At 40.3% G+C, this 18,316-nt stretch overlaps 1 protein-coding gene across 1 annotated transcript; it reads right to left on the reverse strand.

The window, feature by feature from the left end:
- Positions 1–1,522: 1,522 nt before the first annotated feature.
- On the reverse strand, positions 1,523–3,350 carry LOC4813657 (transmembrane protease serine 9). The gene is made up of 4 exons (XM_001353450.4): positions 2,741–3,350; positions 2,310–2,648; positions 1,941–2,236; positions 1,523–1,874 (listed from the first exon to the last, which is right to left on the reverse strand). The coding sequence occupies exons 1-4, from the start codon at positions 2,805–2,807 to the stop codon at positions 1,719–1,721; spliced, it is 858 nt and encodes a 285-aa protein (XP_001353486.3). The 5' UTR covers positions 2,808–3,350; the 3' UTR covers positions 1,523–1,718.
- Positions 3,351–18,316: the final 14,966 nt, after the last annotated feature.

The following is an 18,316-nucleotide window of genomic DNA, read 5'->3' on the forward strand; positions in this document are numbered from 1 at the left end:
TCAGAATTTCGCCCCACCCCCATCCGCCCCCACAAAGGACGAAAATCTGTTGCATCCACAATATTGCAGATTCGAGAAAACTAAAAACGCAGAATCATAGATAATGACCATATCTATCAGATCGCTGAATCTGGATCAGATCAGATCATTTTTATAGCCAAAGGAAACAAATCAATTTGCAGTGGCTACGCAGCGCGTGACGTCACGCTCAGACTGATTTTCTGTCTCTCTCGCACGCACTCTTTGTCGTGTCGTTTAATATTAGCGGCGTCTGCCGGAGGAGAGATATACTGATTTAGTATCGGGTATAACTTTAGAGTTGCGGTGTCCGCAGCAACTCACAACGTTCCTCCTCGTTAGAATTTTAGAATATTTTATAAGCTTTCATTGTTCCTCCACAGCTTTTTATTCCGCTACATCTGTCTTTTTCTCTTTCACTTCTCACCCCAACACCAGCTGTGTTGCTATCTCGCTCCCCTCTGCCAGGAGACGGACACAAAACGACGAAGAGTGTGTGAGAGAGATAGAGGGGTAGCGAGAAAGCGAATGGAAGGGGTAGCGCCACTGCAATTTCATTGGTTTCTTGTGCCTACAATAATGCACCGATCTAATTTAGTTTCAGCTTTCTGCCAGATTATATCATATTCAATGACTCAACGTCATTCGTATCTTAAAAAATTGCGAATGCCACAGATTTCCGTTCTTTGTGAAGGTGGAAGGCCGAAATTTTTAAACAAACTTGTAACAGTGTGATAACACCGAAGTCTTGATATAAAATTTCCCTTCTCTAGCTCTAATAGTCTCTGAGATATAGGCGATTAACAATAGGGACGGACGGACAAAAAGACGGAGGGGCAAACACTCGGCCACTGATGCTGCTGAAAAATATATATGCTTGGTTGGGTCGGAAACGCTTCGTTCTGGGTGTTATACACATCCACATCCAAAACTAATACAAACATATATCCCAAGCTCTTTGAGTACCGGGTATCATACAGTCGAACTTCCATATAGCAAATCTCAAGGATACAAACCCAAATTCGTTATGTAGAATTCGTAAAAAGAAATTGTTTTTGTAATTTCTATCTCAACAAAATGCTTAAGGCTTTTAAGGGAAGTAATTATTTTTTTAAAATTTATCCAACCATTCTACACTTGCCTCAAACTCCCAAAGTTTCCCAGTCATACAGCGAATTCTTTTGCGTTCTCTCTCCTACGCTTCGACATTTCGCTTGCTATCACCTCTACCTGAAAGCTACCTCAAACTGAGAGCTAATGCAAGCATAACTAGCTGTGACATTATGTTTATCGATTTTTACCGTCACATTTATAGTTCGGGAGTTCCCCAAACACATTTTTACTATTGTTTTGGTAGGAAACCACAATAAAAATTTTTCGAAAATAAAATTCGTTGCAAGGAGATCGAAAGAGAGATTCGAGTTAGGGGCATAGAAAAAAATCGTAGTAAAGAAATATTCGCAGTGTTCCTGAAATAAATTCACTATATAGAAATCATCGTTGTATGGGAGTTCGTAATAGAGAAATTCGACTGTAATACGTAATAGCCCGGACGAGCTTAAGGCCTCCACTATACTGTAGCATTATGTGGGAATAATAATAATTTTTGTAATGGTTTAATTTATTAACAAAATCATATCACATTGTAAAACTAATATCACACTTGAATCACAGCATTGTATTACTCTTCGCGCCAGGTGTTAATTCCTGCCTGCTATCACATTCTGCATCCATGGCACATATTTGCTGACGCGCGTGTAGATGCCTGGGAGGCCAGGACGTGCACAGCCGATGCCCGTTGATACCACACCGACCAAGTGGTGCTCCTTGGACATCAAAGGGCCGCCGGAATCAGCCTGCGATAGTAAAAGTGGGGAAAAAATCCATAACATTTGTGCTCTATCAGCCAGGATCATACTCACCCAACACGAATCAATTTGACCGTTCTCGTAGCCGGCGCACAGCTGTGTTTCCCCAATGGTGTTGCTCTTGCCGAGGGCGCGATAGGAGCGCTCACAAGCCTCGTTATTCCATATTTTGACAGTTGCCTTGCGCAGGACATCCGCCCGATCGCCCTCCGCCTGGTCTTCATGGGTCCAACCCCAGCCGGAGACGGTGCCGTACTCCTCCTCCAAGCTGCGCTGCCCCTTGTCCGTGCCCACACAGCTCGGTTGCACGTGAGCGGTAAAGCTGATGGGTCGCACAAGTTCTAGCAGGGCTAGATGGAAAGAACGCCATGCCATACAACTGTTTCAGAAGGTAACTACGGATATATGGATATGAATATCTACCAATATCATGCTGAACATTGTTGCAATCGTATTGCGGGTGCGGCACAATGTTTTTGAAGTCCACCCTCAGTGCATCCGGGCCATTGCCGATGCCATTAAGATACTCCCTGATGCTGTGCAGACCCACAACTCCCTGAATTTGTGCCGGCTTCATGAACTTTTGCAATCCATTGCAGATGCAGTGCCCGGCCGTGAGGATCCACCGCTCGGATATGATTGTTCCGCCACAAAAGTGACCACCCCGACGCATCAGACTGACCATAAACGGCATTTCGTTGCGTTCCGCCTCACTGCCGCCAACAATCTTTGGATTTCGCACTGTACAGGGCTGGCTGGTGACTATGAGGATGTTTTGAGAATTCGAATTTATTAATTATGGATTCTTCTAAGGTACATGTATAGTGCATGCACTTTGACTTTGATTAACTCACAAGCAATTTGCGCCTGTCCACAGCCCAGAGTCAACACCAAAACGCATATGGATAAGAGTGGAAACATTTTCTTGATATGAAAACTAGAGTTCTGTTCTAAGGACCGAAAACCGAAAACCCCGTTAAAGCGGCTGCTGTTGCGGAACGAAACTATTCAACGGAACTGTCACTGAAATTCTGTGCGCCAATTAATTTATATATAGGTGGTGTCTAGGCGTCGTCTCTGTTCCACCGACTTGATTGTTTTTCTGCCGCTGTTCTATGCGGATTAGCTGGAGAGCTTTGCCTCGCTCGCTCTCCCTCTGCCTGTCTCTGTCTGTCTCTCTCGTTGTGATAACAAACGGAAGTCTGTGGAGCACCTGTTGCCTCAAGCTTTGAGCTTTTTCTTCTGGCGGCCGGTGCACTGGGTGCGTGGGTGTCATGTGCACACGTTTTGGCATTTCAATTAAGGAGCTGGCTGCCAAAAAAACAACAACAAAAAAAGAACGAAAGCGAAACCGAAACCGAAGCCGATACCGAAACGTCAACAAAAGCTGAAAACAATGTTTTGTATGTTTTGCGTTTTACGACCCAATGAAGTTCATGACATTGAATGGGGCGTACAACAATGGGTGCGACAATATAGTATTTATGCTGAATTGTTGCATCAAAGTTTATTGCCCCATTATCCTTATTTTCGTACTATATTTACGTAATTAACAACACGTACTAATAGTGATATTGAGACGATTGGCGAATGATTTATTTTTCTGGGAACGTGCATTACTCAGAGAAGGAGAGCAAATAGCTGGTTATACGCGGGCTAATATATTTATTATTTTTGAGAATTATTGGCATTATATTTCTAAACCAATCCAATCAGAGTTTGGGTCTATTCCGTACTGGAAGTGAACAATGTTACTATTTTTATAGCAATCATTTTAATTGTCAGAGCTTCTTCAAATTCTCTCGACATTATATTGGTACGATTTATAAAATTACTTCAACTCTTCTATATAACAAATACATATTCTACATAAAACATATAAATTATGCAATTTATTCTAAATGCGTTGTTAATAAGATAAATTTTAGTAAAAGGAAACACGCCCTTATTTAAATTAAATGCAAACATAGTAAAATTCAAAAGTATTCGCTTTGATTTAAATAGTTAAATGTATTAAAAAGTCTTTTTAACATTTAATCTAATTTAATAAAGTAAATATATTATATTTAAATTGTAGAAAATATATTTAAAATAAATATAAAAACATTTAACTTAAATGTGAAATATGCTTAGATCCAATCTCTTCATATTCTTTCCACTCTCGGGGCAAATATAATGGCATAAAGATTGAAATCTATGTATAACTATTCGGGGCTCAGGACATATGTGATTCAAGACCTTGCAATAAGTACAAATATGAAAATTGCCTCAATGGAGGAACTTGTCAATTGAGTACTCTAAAAACCTTTAAATTCTGGATCCGTAATAGCTTTGACATTGCAAGCATTGGGCATAATTAAGTTCCCACATTGTAAATAGCCTTTAACGTCATATTTCAATCAACAATTGGACTTGGTCTAATCATCGGTAGTATGCAAATGCAGACGCCGTTGTCTGCGCTATAGGTACATATATGAATAATAATGAGACCAAATAATAATTGAAATTCAATGTCGGTGCAATCAATGTAATGTCGAAAGCTTTGGCATTAACATTGCCCTTAAAACTAAGGCAAACGTGGCTTGCAATCCCAATGCAATTGGCGACACGAGAGGAGGCCATCTATCCATAAACACCTCTATTTATAAATACATTTACATATGACGGTGGAACGTGGAAGTGCAGCATTCAGCTAAACACATACATACTCGTATAATAATTATGGAGTGACAATAAGGAATTGAAAACAAGAAGCAGGAATTGAAACCGAAACTGAAACTGAAAGTTGAGGTACTACAGAATGACAAATCGTGTGGACCGACCATAAATAATTCATAATCGAAGATCTCAAATCAGTTCAGTAGACCACTTCAATACGCTTGAATATTAATTGGTCTCTTGACTTTGGTTCTTTAGCCCGAAACCAAACCAGATATTTCGGTCGGTTTCAGTTTCCCATCCCATCGAAGTTCAATGATCGCTACAGCTTGTACGAGTACGAATACGAATACGAATACGAATACGATTACGAGTAGTTCTGTAGTTTCGCACTAAATGCTAATTCATAAAACAAATTGGCCATAAAACATAAACGTATAGCACTGGCCATTGTCTGCTGTCGACAGGCGATACCAAATATACTCGTTCAAATATAATATAATAACAAACCAAGCCCCAACCAAAGTGGGGCTGGCTCCACCAGAAACGAGTTTCAGGTGCACTGACACCCGCTTCAGGCAAAACTTGGGCGCGCATTCAATGTGAAGGTCGCGTCGTTTCGATTTGTACTTTTTGTGGCGCAGAGCATTTGTTCGTCAATTGTTTGTTTTTTTTTTGCAGTTTACTCTTGTTGTTTTTCTCGCCTACGAGTATTTGCCCAAAGTTCAACGACGTTTGTTTGGATGACTAATTGCAAGAGGGAAGTCTTTGGATGTCGTTAATGCGGGTGGGCTACAGCAATAGGAAGTTGTTGGGGGCACAATGAACCCACAAAATTGCATGAGATTGGGAGAAACGGTTTGCAGAAGCTGGGACTTTACTTTTATGTGGAGATTTCAATTTAATTCTAAGGGAGTTTATGGGTATAAACACTATGAAAATGAACCGAAACCCAGAAAGGACAAGTGCTTAAATAAATAAATAAGAAAACTATTTTCACTTACCTTTGAGTCAAGTATTTCACACTAAAATGTTGTTGGGATCACTTATTTGGCTTTGATAATTGCTCGAAAGCCAACTGGTTAATTATAAGGGCTTTCTGAGCAACAATCAAAAATAGATAAGTGTCCGGCTTATACTTTCACAATTGAATTCACACAAAAAAATGCACAACTTGGAATGGATGGTACTTTGTGGCAGACAAACATGTCTGTACGGTGTGAGAGCCGCACTGGAACTGCAAGACCGTTGTACCTTTTGTCACGTGGTAACCTTCTGATCCTGGCCAACAGTGCCACGCCGCACGAACCAAAGTTTTGGCTGCAACGAAGTCCTGGCCCGAAGCGCACGAAAGCCACACGGAAGCAGCATCCCTCGGTTCTCGGCGGCCCTTATCCTTTATCCTTTATCCTGCGCCTATGCGGCGAATACTTGTTACTGCAACCGACACGGCTTCGGCCTCGGCACCGACATCTGCTCGGCCTTTTGCCATCAGGCGACCAATCAGCGTTCCGGCATTTACCGATGTCGCCCGCAGGAAATATTTTCCTCCACGGCGCAGGCGTAAATTATGTCGAGATTTGACATTTTATTTTTAGTTCATTCTTATTTTTTTTTTGTTTAGTTGCAACGCCCCCAAATTTTATTTGGGGATATTTGCATAAGTTTTTAATTGTTTAAATGGTTTAAATTTGATTAAGTGTATGGCTTTGACCGAGATATGTACACGTGAATGCGATGAGGAGGTAGAAGTCTATCTCTGGACTTGCATTGAATGCTTTCGGGATTGGGGACTCACACTGATTGGCACTGATTGCAAGGATATAAAAGTACCTACGAATAAGGGATCAGTACATTCCTTGGTAGAATTATCTTCATGTACTTCTTATGGTAAATGGAATCCAGTCGATAGCCACACAAATATACAAAAATCAGATGTTTATATTGTTTAAACCGAAAACAGGAAATGGAAATAGGATTGGGAATACCAGGTAAATTTGTACGAATATGAAGCGGGGAAATAGTGTGATGTTTGTGATTTACTTTAGCGAAAATATTCAAGAAATGCAAGTGAAAGATGGGTAATCCTAAGAGGATACTGCGGACATTAAAACCCTTAAACCACACCGCACGTCAATTACTCTGGAACAACCGCAACTAAAACACAATCAGCACATTTGCAAACTAAATTTCCATAGGCTGACACTTACATTTTATTTGGCAAATTGTGATTGACAGGCTGTTGACACGCTTTTAGGAGGAGGCCATAGTACGAGCAGAATCGAACGGACGTCCATGCCAACCCCTTTCGCGGCCTAAAGATTTTTCCCGATTAAATATTTAGAGCGACACGGGGACGAGCACGGGAGCGGGCACGGGCACGGGCAAGGGAAGCATGCTGCTGTTGCAAAGAAGTGTAAATGCAGAAATAGCTGCAACAGCAACCTTAAAATCCGCAACAGAAATGCATCAAGTTTTCGTGGTGCATTATTGATGAGGATGTACTGGAGGAAGCCTACGCTACATTTCAATATGCTAATTACTTTCTGACTCGTGGATGTGGCAGAACAAATGCAAGTGGGCGCCGGCGCCCACCAAAAACTGGAAGCACTGAATGGGAGTATATGTGGGTATGTGGGCGTGGGGGCGTGGGGGCAAGTGCTAATCGTTGCAAGATGCCTGCCTGCCACGATTTCCCCAGGTGATTGCAAGTTTTGTAACAAATGCCAACATCTATTGAAGGCGACACTGCCACCGAAATAAACAAAAACAGCAAAGGAGCAAAACAGCAAAGGAGCAAAAGAGCAAACAGCTCGAAGAGCGAGCGAAGGAATGGAGAATGTGTCTACATTTTGGAAATGGCAACTTCACAGACCTGACATCGCATCGTCTCTGGGCATAAGAAAACCCTTATCCATCCATTCCGCGGCATTGTTTTGTTTTGCGTGACAATTGGCCCAATTTATTATTCATTAGGTTAAAAAGTCACAGCACAGAGAACTGAACAGAACTGAACAGAACAGAACAGAACAGAACACGAACTGAAACCCAAACTGACAGCCAGCCAAGTCTCAGCCATTTGTAATGCCAGGAAGTGGTGGGCCTCTATCGGGTTCTGGTCTGGTTCTGGTTCTGGTTCTGGGTCCGTGTGGGAAAGGATGGTTGATGGATCTCCGATTCAGCGTTTCAACATTTAACATTTAACGTGCAACTTTTTGGGGAAATTTTCTAATTGATTTGCACGAAATAAGACTGTTGTTTACCTTTTTGTTTTGGCTAAGTTTTGGCCAAAGTTTATCTTTATTGATGGGCTCTAATTAGATTGCTGCTGGACTACTCACTGTAGTCCAATCGAAAGTTGAGGAAAGTACTTTTCTTGATTTAAAGAATATCCAAAGTGAGTTTCCTATTGAAACAATGCAATGGTTGGATAATAAAGACATCGATGTTGGTTTACTACTGATTTTCGAATTTAGAGAATGAAGAATATAGTTTGGTGATTGTTTTTCCTGACCGGCAGAATGTTATAGGGTTTTAAATGCTTCACATATTAATTTAAATCATAGAATATGAAATGCATTGGGGTTTTATTGATAAATTCCCACCGAATTGGAATTATTCCAGAAAGGTTTGAAGAAATTTGTGCAAATTAAAGATGATCATCTTTTATCCTTTGGAAAGCCTCTTCTGGACTCATTTGTGTTTTAATTTAATTCATTTTCATCCATCAGCTGTCATATTTGATAATTTTTCCCGGCGTCCATATATGTATTCCACATTTGCAGCTATCACTCGCAGGGAAAGCATTACCCAGGACTAATGGACACAAATGGAAATTCTATTAACGATATTCCATGGCTCTACCCCTGCTTTTCTGCCTCTCCACTAGGCTTGACACATCCCACAGAGTACTCGTCAATTAAACCAACCAAAGAGCAGAAAATCAGGACGAAAAAAAGGAGGAAAATCCATCCGAATTCGGATGGAGCCTACACACACTTGCTGCGGCTCATCGCCTCTGCCGACTTCGACTTTCAACCTTTTCGGACTGTTACGTAAATGGGATATGGAGATGCAAAGGACAATTTGGGGGGAGGGGAGTGTATGTGTGTGTGTGTGTGTGTGTGTGTGTGTGGCAAGTCAGTTGTCACTTTCATGGGGCAGGCCGGGACGGGCGGGGCGGGGCTGGGCTGGGCTGGGCTGGGGGTTGCAGGTGGAAGCGGATGACAGTAGAAACTGTCAAGCGCGGGATAATGTCTGTTGATACAAAATATTTCCACACTTGCCGTTGCCGCAGCAATTTGGTCAAGGCATGGACTTCCTTATCCCAACCCTCCTCCTATCCCCCTATCCCCCTATCCGCCTATCCGCCTACCCTCTTAGCCTCCAACCCCCAGCCCCCTCTCTGCCCGCATATTTTCCGCTCTTTTTGCCTACTTTTCTGCATATTTAATACGCAATTAAGCAATTTGAATAGCAGCTAACATGGAAAATGCATTTCCATGCTTTTCATTTGATCGGCTCCACTGGTGTGAGGTAAACAGAGATTGGATTGGTGGTCTGGGAATGTTGGACAGCACTTCGTGTCAAAAGTTCAGGTGTACGCACGGCCATTGTACTGGGGATGGGGATGGGGCTGAGGCTGGGGCATTCGGTCTTAATTGCTGAAAAGTGTCGTAAAATATTCCTTCTATTTAAAGATTGATTCAAAAACACAAGGGAATGGAGGAATGGCTAAATATTCGATTAGATTTTTGCAATATTTCAACACCTTTGCACTCAGAGTCCAGGGAAGGTGGAGATTTGGATTTGCAGAATAATTTAGCCTATAATTTGGTCACTCTCTCAACGTAACAGTTTTCTTTCTGGGTTGATCCTAGTCAAGAATTACAGATCTATGCTTTAGGCTTCCTTTTCAAACATCGACTAACCGAAAACACAAAAAGCTTATTAAATACAGTACTTGGCATACAAATATTACCATATCCCATTAAACACAGCACTAAACAAAGCGACTTGACCAAGAAAAGTTTACCAGACTCTGATCCAGACACTATCTGGAAACTGCCCGATCTGCCAGTCACACACCAGTGACGACTGAACACATCCTCAATCTATGTTCTGCAACTATCCAGATCAAACAAAAAATCTCTAATAACCCAAATATCAGCTATATAATAATATATGCAATCCCTTCAAAGATAACAAAAAGAATATCTGATTGAAACAAATACACATATACCAAGACATCTATATGTCTAATTTAAAATAAGAATTCCATACGTACGTCGAACCTAATCCTAAGAAATCGTTCGACTAATGGAGATTCGACTTACAGAGTTGGACGTAAGTGCCCTCTAAACGCTGTTGCCACCTGTTTTAGTTCGAAATATAAAAACAGTACTGAGCTATAGACGTTCGAGGTGCGGAAGTATCTGTAAATATTGTAAATGATCTAGCCTTATAACATGCTTTTATATAACTCCACAGACGATGGCCCTGGCAGCTAGTACTATTAAGATCTCATGTCGTTCTTGGCTTTGAAAGCGGTTCCTGACATCAAATAAATAATTTAAATAAATACAATTTATTATTAGAACATCTAAATGGTAATCTCAGCATATTTTTGCTATTCGTTGAGGTGTTTCCGGTTGCGGGAGAAACACTCTATGAAATTTTTACCATTCCACATGGGATTTCTTATACCCGGTACACAAAAAGTGTATAGGGGTATGTTAAAGTTGTGGTGAAAGTGGATATGCGTAAAATCCATAAAGTATATATATTCCTGATCAGCATCCACAGCCTAGTATAAAGCCCTGTCTGTTTTTCTGTCTGTAAGTCCGCCCCGTTGAGCACCTAGATCTCAGAGACTTTTAACGCTAGAGCAACCAAATTTTATGTCCAGACTTCTGTAATATCACACTGTTACAAGTGTATTGCAAAACATCGCCCCGCCCCCTTCCGTCGTAACAAAGGACGAAATGTCTGTGACATCCACAGTTTCGAAGACACGAGAAATGCAAAAACGCTGAATCAATGAGAATGAATCATATCTAGCAGATAGCAGAATCTAAAAACATCGAATTTTAAGAAAAATAAAAACAAATCTACTATAAAATATTCAGCAAGGCATATTCACAAAAGTTTTGGGGCTTCCATTTTCACATTCCGCAAGATTTATTCGTTTTCAAAACGAAAACATTTTCGTTAACGAAATGAAAAGTAAACTGCTTTTTATGCAACGAAACGAACCTTAATTGCAAAGGAAAAAATAGATGACTGATTGATGCATTAACATAAACTTGACACCTATATCAGGGTAATTTAGATATTGCTTTCTTTATAAATAATTGTATTTTACCCCAACCTCAAATTTGGCTCGGAAAAAATGAGTATGGAGTACAAAAATTGTAGAGCTTTTGCTAAAGCGTAGCCCAGTGTCCTTATTATTTTACACATGACTGTATGGAGATATCTTTGATTTTCATTAATCGTTGACGTTGTGATTAAATGACCCTTGGAAGTGCGGCTCTATGAAGAAGTTCTAAAGGGTTCCAATAACATATCCAAATCCCCGCAGAGTGGTATCTGAATATTCATAGTCGGCCACACCACGTCCATCTGAATTTTAAATAGTTTTTCGCAGCATTATTATGCACTTAGGGTATGGTATGGGCATAGTATGGAAATCATCACTTTCCTTCAACTTTGCCATTTTGTTGGCATACCACCTCGTACCACTTGGCCATTGGTCGATTTGCCTTCACTGACCAGCACAAGGTCTCGTCTCTCCGCAGTCGAACCCACCCTCTCGTGCCCCCTGCCAACCACCACGTTATTGTTATTGTTGTTTCCCATCAAAATTATTCCGCTTGACCATTCCACTCCACTCCACGTTCTGGTTCTGGTTATGGTTCTGTTTCGGCTGCGATGGTGGTGGTGGTGGTGGTACGTATCTTTCTTAAGGGTTGCTCTAGTGCGTGGCGTGGCATGGTCAATCAGTGAGTCAGACAGACAGGCTGTGTGCTGTCCGGCCTTTGCCAGCGATCTACTTGCCTCACGAGGGGTGGTTCTAGTTTTTTGTTTTTTCTCCAGCCATGAGCCCCTAAAATGGCGTCCGTAAAATTGGCCAAATATTGTATATAGTTTTTTCTACTAATTGGAAAGATCTAAATGGATATGGGGTTAACTGGAAATTGCCAATATTTGCGGGAGCCAAAACTTTATCAGAAACTCGATGGATCTATGTAGTCATCAAAAAGGATTTACTCTAAATTTATATTTTGAAAGAAGGAACTCGTGATTAATAATCTATCTATTTCGTATAGCACTAAAGTTCTCTAAGAGTTGTCCTATATAAGAAGCAAGTAAATATAAGGTAATCCATTGGCCATCCATTAATGTTGGCTAAAAATATATTTTTTTCCAATGAAATACTTGTTGGAAATGGTTCTGCTCGCAATCTAAACTGGAATGAATTGAACTAAACTCACTCATAAAAGATACATGTGTAAGATATCTAATGTACAATTATTATGCGGTCCATTACTCAAGATTGAGTACCCGTAAAAGAAAAGAATGTTCTCTATTTAAGGAATATCTAAAGTTTAATTATCGAAATGGAAACATTCAAGATAATCTAAATAATATTTTTTTCAGATATTTATATTTTAGATATTTCGATCAATTCGTCGAAATTGATTGTGGAAAGAAAGGGAACTGCTGTAATATCTTTTGAAAATAGTATCTTTTGGATCTGATACTGTTATTTCAGGGATATATGGAATAATTTCATTTGCAAAGTTTTATTTTGCCATAAAAGAGCAACAGCCGCTGCCACCCCCTTCTGAAACTCAGCGACACACACCGCCTCTGGCGGCCATCTTTGAAAAAGTCTCTGCCGTCAATAGAAACACACATACACACACATGCACAAACATGCCTCAGGCCAGAAGCTCTCATGCACGCACACATACAAATGCCTTAAAATCTCGCACACGCACACAAAAAGGACTTTGAATTTAAACAAAACACAAGATGAAAAGGACATCGGGCTCTGGATTTGTTTAAACAATTTCACAAAACATATTTCAGCCAATGGTTTCAACGATTTGTGCCAATTTCGATAATTCCGCAAGAAAACCTTACCAAAAGAACTGTGTCGCCAATTTTTGTATGAATGAAATTTTGTTTTGTTCATAATTCTTGGTAGACTTTTTTGATTTTCTTTGAGCATTAATATTTGTATAATTTTGATTTTTTGTGGAACTTTTAAACGTTTTTGATACAAAAAAAAAATGAAAATAAACGAAAACAGAAAGGCGTGTTTGATTTTCATAAATTTGTCGGCGTTTTACACTTTTTTTGCTCTCCATGCGGCGTCTGCTTTGGGTTCGCTTTCGCTCTCTCTCTCGCTCTCATCTCCTATTGCTCTCTCTTTGCCAGTTTTTTACACTTTAAAATTTCAAATGCGCAAAATCCAAAAAAAAAAGTTTTATGTAGCACATCGGTTTGTGTTTGATTTTGCCGCGCACTTTTTGAACTTGGTATTTTCTTAGGACGCAACAAAAAAAATGTTAAAGACAGTTTTCTTAGCTTTCCGGGTACCCGGAGCAGTTGCTCATCCGGCCACGCACTTTCCACGACTAATTCCCCAGTCGAATGCGTCGAAAAGAATTTTTTAAAATTTCATAGCGGCTGCTGCGAAAAAAGTTCGGAGCGATCGCTCTCGCCTCTTTTTTTTAGAGTTTTACAAAGGGGTGAAACGTAATTTGCTTTATAAAATGGGAATAGGCCGGGAGGACTGGACGAAGGAAAGGAAGCAGCACAGCATCATCCCCTTGGATGGCAGTTGGGAACCCTTAAAAAACGGGTTGCCCTGGCCCTCTGCCTATTGTGCGGTAGACTCTGTTTGCCTGTATGTGTCCCTGTGTGTGTGCGCCTGTGTGTGCCTGCAAATTGTTCAAATACAATCTCACATTATCATCATCCAAATCCTCATCATGATCTCCGTTTGCGTCATCATGAGGTTGTCCTAGCACAATAATCCCAGACATCAGAACTCACAACTCTGATTTCTGATCCGCACCACTCTTTGTCTGTCTGTCTCTCTCTCTCTCTCTCCTTCTCATGATATGGCCATCGCTCCATCTCTGTTCATCTTATGTTTCGCGTTTGTTTTTTAGAAATCTTCGTTTGGCGCGCTTTTTGTGTTTCCCTTGATTCCTTGCCGTTTCCTTGCCTTTCCCTCTGTTTCCCTTCTGAAAGGACATTCGACGTCTTTAAGGTCTGGATTCACTCTCTGTTTATTCCTTTGACTGTTATACATTTTTTTTCGTTCTCCTCATTCATTTGCATTTATGAAAATTATTTGCATGACATTTTACAACGAAAGGTTCGTAAGCATATTCGAGTAAATAGGAAAACATTTAGCGATACAGAAGATATGGAAGTATAAATTATAGAGATAAATATGCGAAATATGTTATATCCTTAAGCACAAATACGAGGATTATTATGGGATATATCGGAAATTACATGGATATCTATATGGCAATCAAAGAAGCCTTCAAATACAAATTATTAGTAAGAAAAACTTTTGTGTAACACATCTTTCTTCAATATCACATAGTATGATATTCTTTCAAAGCACAAATTCCACGTTTTTTGTCCTTTAAAAATGTACTTAAATAATCCAGTTCTAACAACAAAAAATGATTTGTTTTAATAACTGTAGTCTCCTTCCAGAATGAGTCCAGAGTCCATCAACTAATTATCCAAATACATATTTCATCAATTTGCACATTTTGTACAATTTTCCAGATATTTTGTTTTGCTCAAATTATCCATCCGATATCTAGGGAATACCTTCAATTTGAGTGTCAACAAAATGTGTTTATAATAATTTCAGAAATTTCTGCAATGATCCCCCAGAGCGCAAATAATCTTCAACGATGATGCAGCAACATATCGTTGCCTGATCTTTGCTCTCGAAGGTGAATGAACTGTAGGAAATATGGGAAAAATGTCAGGGGCCAGGTAAAAAACGGATATTCCTCCCCTTTGCAAGACGCCTTGTTAGAGCGAAAAAAAAGGCGAAGATTCTTTTTAGAGGATTTTGTCCCTTCTTTTGTCAACCTCTAAAAAGGTAAGCGCAAGATAGGGAGATAGGGGAGACGCAGACAAATGAACGCGCAAGATGCGCAACTAATTTGAGACTTTGAAGGAGGGATAAATGAATTGGGAGCAGAGCAACCCCTAATTTGCATGGGGTCCTATGTTCTCGGTCCTCGTCCTCAAGAACTTACCATAGTCATACATCATCTACGAGTATCATCTGCTCCCCATGCAGAGGCTCGCTCTCTCTCACACACACACTCAATCAAGCAATTTTTCTATCTGTTTGAGGAGAGTGCATTAAGTTCAGATTCCGTTTTCCGATCATTGCACAATCACGCTCCTCATCATCTAGCCTTTTGCACATTGAACCCAAACCCGAAATGTTCTCTTCTTTCTTTCACTTTTTGTAGTTTTTTTTTGCTTTTTTAATTACAAACAAGGGTAGGGTAGGGCAAAAAAAGGGAGTTTTTTGGGCAAAAATAGAAAATATTTGCACGGATATCCCAGCAATTACTTACGGTTTTTTGAACAGTTCCCCTATCCCTCTGTCTCTTTGTCACTCCGGAAAAAGGGGATGGGATGGGAAGGGGTTCTGTGGCAGCGAGCTCAAGCCCCCTTTTGGTGGCTAAACTTTCCATGGTCTCCGTAATGCTAGATAGCTAATTTCCAGTCCTGCCCGCATAAAAGTTGTACTCTTTTGTGATCTCCAACCAATCAACACCTACACACCGCCGCTCGGAGTCGGCTCTCGAGTGGAGTCGCATCAAGTGGCGATCGACTTACAGGCAACAACGGGAACGGAGATCGCAAAACCGTAAAACCCCGAAGCAAGAAGCAGCTGCGCGAAAAAAATCATTCAACCCGCTGCAAAAAAAATAAAATCAGGCAGAACCGAACAGCCTAAAAAATAAAGGGGGAAATTCAATGCCGTGAAAAGGGTAGACGGAGAGGAGAGAGAGGTCGTCTGATTGCATGAATGGGACTGAATGGTTGAAACGGGGACTGAGTCTGCGAGAGTCGGGAGAGTTCTGTGTGCGTTATCCTTGCCCAACATCGCCAAGGGGGAACACAATGCGGCTGGCTCCTGCTGCATCATCATCGCAATCATCATCATCATCTGACAGCCAGCCCGGCGCGCAACTGCAGCGTCAGGATACTAGTTATAGGGTTGGGATTTGGGGTTTACGCGGAGTTCCTTTAAAAAATTTAATACAACGGACAAAAAACAAACTGCAATGGGTGTTAACGGCTGCTGCGGCTGCGGCTGCGCGCTGATCCTGTTGCCCAGCCTGCCTGATGCCATCACGATGATGACGGCGATGATGACTTCGCAGTAGATTGATCTTGTTGAAAATCAAAATAATGAAACCAACTTCCGTTCTGTTTTCTCTCTGTGAAATTTGCTTCCTTTCCTTTCCGTTTTGTTTTTTTTTTTTATGAAATTTAATACGGTCTCTTAATACAATTTTCATATCGGAAAACCCGTTTCTGATGTTAATTACCAGTTTGGTATGCATTTGATTACCTATATCAGCAGCCTTTAATTGATTTAAAATTACTTGATGGATATTCTGAAAATGGTTTGTTCCCCTCCACTGATATTCAAAGCAATTCGATTTTCAATAACAGTTTGTATAACCAAATTAGGGCTGTTTATGCTTATCTGGTTTATTTTATTATGATGCTGTTTATCAATGCCTGTTCTAAGAGTGTATCTCTAGCTGAACTTATGGAACGCCTGCCTTTATATCGAAGCGTCAAGCTATGACATTTGTATTCCCGGTACTCGACGACATTAGATGATATTATATTTGTGGTATGTATATGTGGATATGCGTAACAGTCAGAAAAGGGCGTTTCGGACCCCATAAAGTGTATCTATTCTTGATCCCCAAAAGCCGAGTCCGTATACATTGTTGTAAGTTGTGTGAGAAGAGAGCGAAACAGATGTAGCGGAATAAAAAACCATTGCAGAACAATTGAAAAAGATAAAGTATTTTAAAATTCTAATAAAATAGGTCATTAGGTGAAAAGAGATAAACGGATTATTCTCGTTATGTTTTTGCCATCTCTCCCGACAAGTGCTAGCAAAATTGAGAGATATATCGGAGAGATTTTTTATTATCTATCTTGTTTATGTAACATGACCAATGTATAATATTCTTTTATTTACCTAATATAAGGAATAAATTTTAAAATGTATATCATTCTTTACTATTTGTGGGTTCTTTTCGGATTTTTTTATGACTCCTTTTGATGTACATATGATCAAAGAAAGGTTCTGGAATGATTGCGTTGTGACAGCTCCAGAACGGTTCTTAATAGGTTATAGTGGATCGTTCTTGTACATGCACTATACTTTCTTAAGGATGTGTTATATAATGCTATCAGGGAACACATTATTAGTGGAAAAGGATGCGTGTGTTACACAAACACATTCAAATGCGCCTGGATTTGGGAGATGAAGCTAGTTTAATCGGGTCGGAACCTGAATCTACATTCTTATTCGAATTACATGAAATCTACATACGTTCTCCATGCACTTGACATTAATTCTACATGCTCATTTCTACCAAACACAGTGGCGCCTTGCGTGTATTTTTGGCGTGGTGCTAAACAATGTAGCGCCAACTTAACATTTCCTAGCCGATTCACCAACCTGTCCTCTAGTTTGCTATGCAAACTACAGCTGGCTGCTATGAAAACGCATGCGCATATTCAGCCATCTAAAATCTTGAGATCAGGTAAGCGTTATTGGTCTCTTTGATTCTCTTTCTTTAATGAATGCTTTTTAATAATTCGTAGCTTGTTTTGTTGGTATTTAATGCCACTAAAGAACTAATGTCTAAAAATAGGCCCACACTCTACATTTGTGAGCCGCGGCCTTTGCCGTTGTGAACATCAGTCTCTTTTTCTCCATACTCACAACAACATCAGCAGTTTTATCTCGCTCCCCTCCGCACACGGCACGAAGAAGAGTGTGAGAGTGACAGAGAGAGAGAGAGAGAGAGAACGAGTTCTTACTTATGGGGGCTGGGGGTGGCAGTGCGTAGCGTAGCCACTGCAATTTCATGAGTTCCTTCTGGCTACAATTATGTTCCGATCTGATCCAGCTCTAAGCAATCTACTAGATGAGGACATTTTTTATGATTCTGTGTTTTTAGTTCTCTTGTACACTGTCTTGTCCGCGGAATGCGGACGGACAGAAAGCCTTAGCTATATCGACTCGTCTATTGATGCAGCTCAAGAATAAATGTACGTTATGAGGTCGGAAACGCATCCTTCTGGAAGCCTTATACCTATGTACATATATGTTAGAAAATGGTAGAAAACTTCAAGTTTGCCTCTAAATATCTCCTGGTACAACCATTGCATCGACACGAATAAAAAATCCTATGAAAGGCCATACAATTTTTTATTCAACCCATCTATTGTTTTGGATATCGGCGCTCCAGATGCCCAATGAAAATGATGAAAGTGCGGAACATCACTATAAATGATTGCAAAATATTTTGGGGGCTTATTGCAAATTCTAGGTACATATGTATGTATGAGAATGTGTGCTACCTATCCCGGCTTACCACCTAATATTTTTCCCAGTACCAGGAGCAATTCTCACTGTTTATCTATATCAAATAGTTCTTTCTAAA

The sequence above is a fragment of the Drosophila pseudoobscura genome, chromosome X, assembly GCF_009870125.1.
Source record: "Drosophila pseudoobscura strain MV-25-SWS-2005 chromosome X, UCI_Dpse_MV25, whole genome shotgun sequence".
NCBI classification, from domain to species: Eukaryota; Metazoa; Arthropoda; class Insecta; order Diptera; family Drosophilidae; genus Drosophila; species Drosophila pseudoobscura.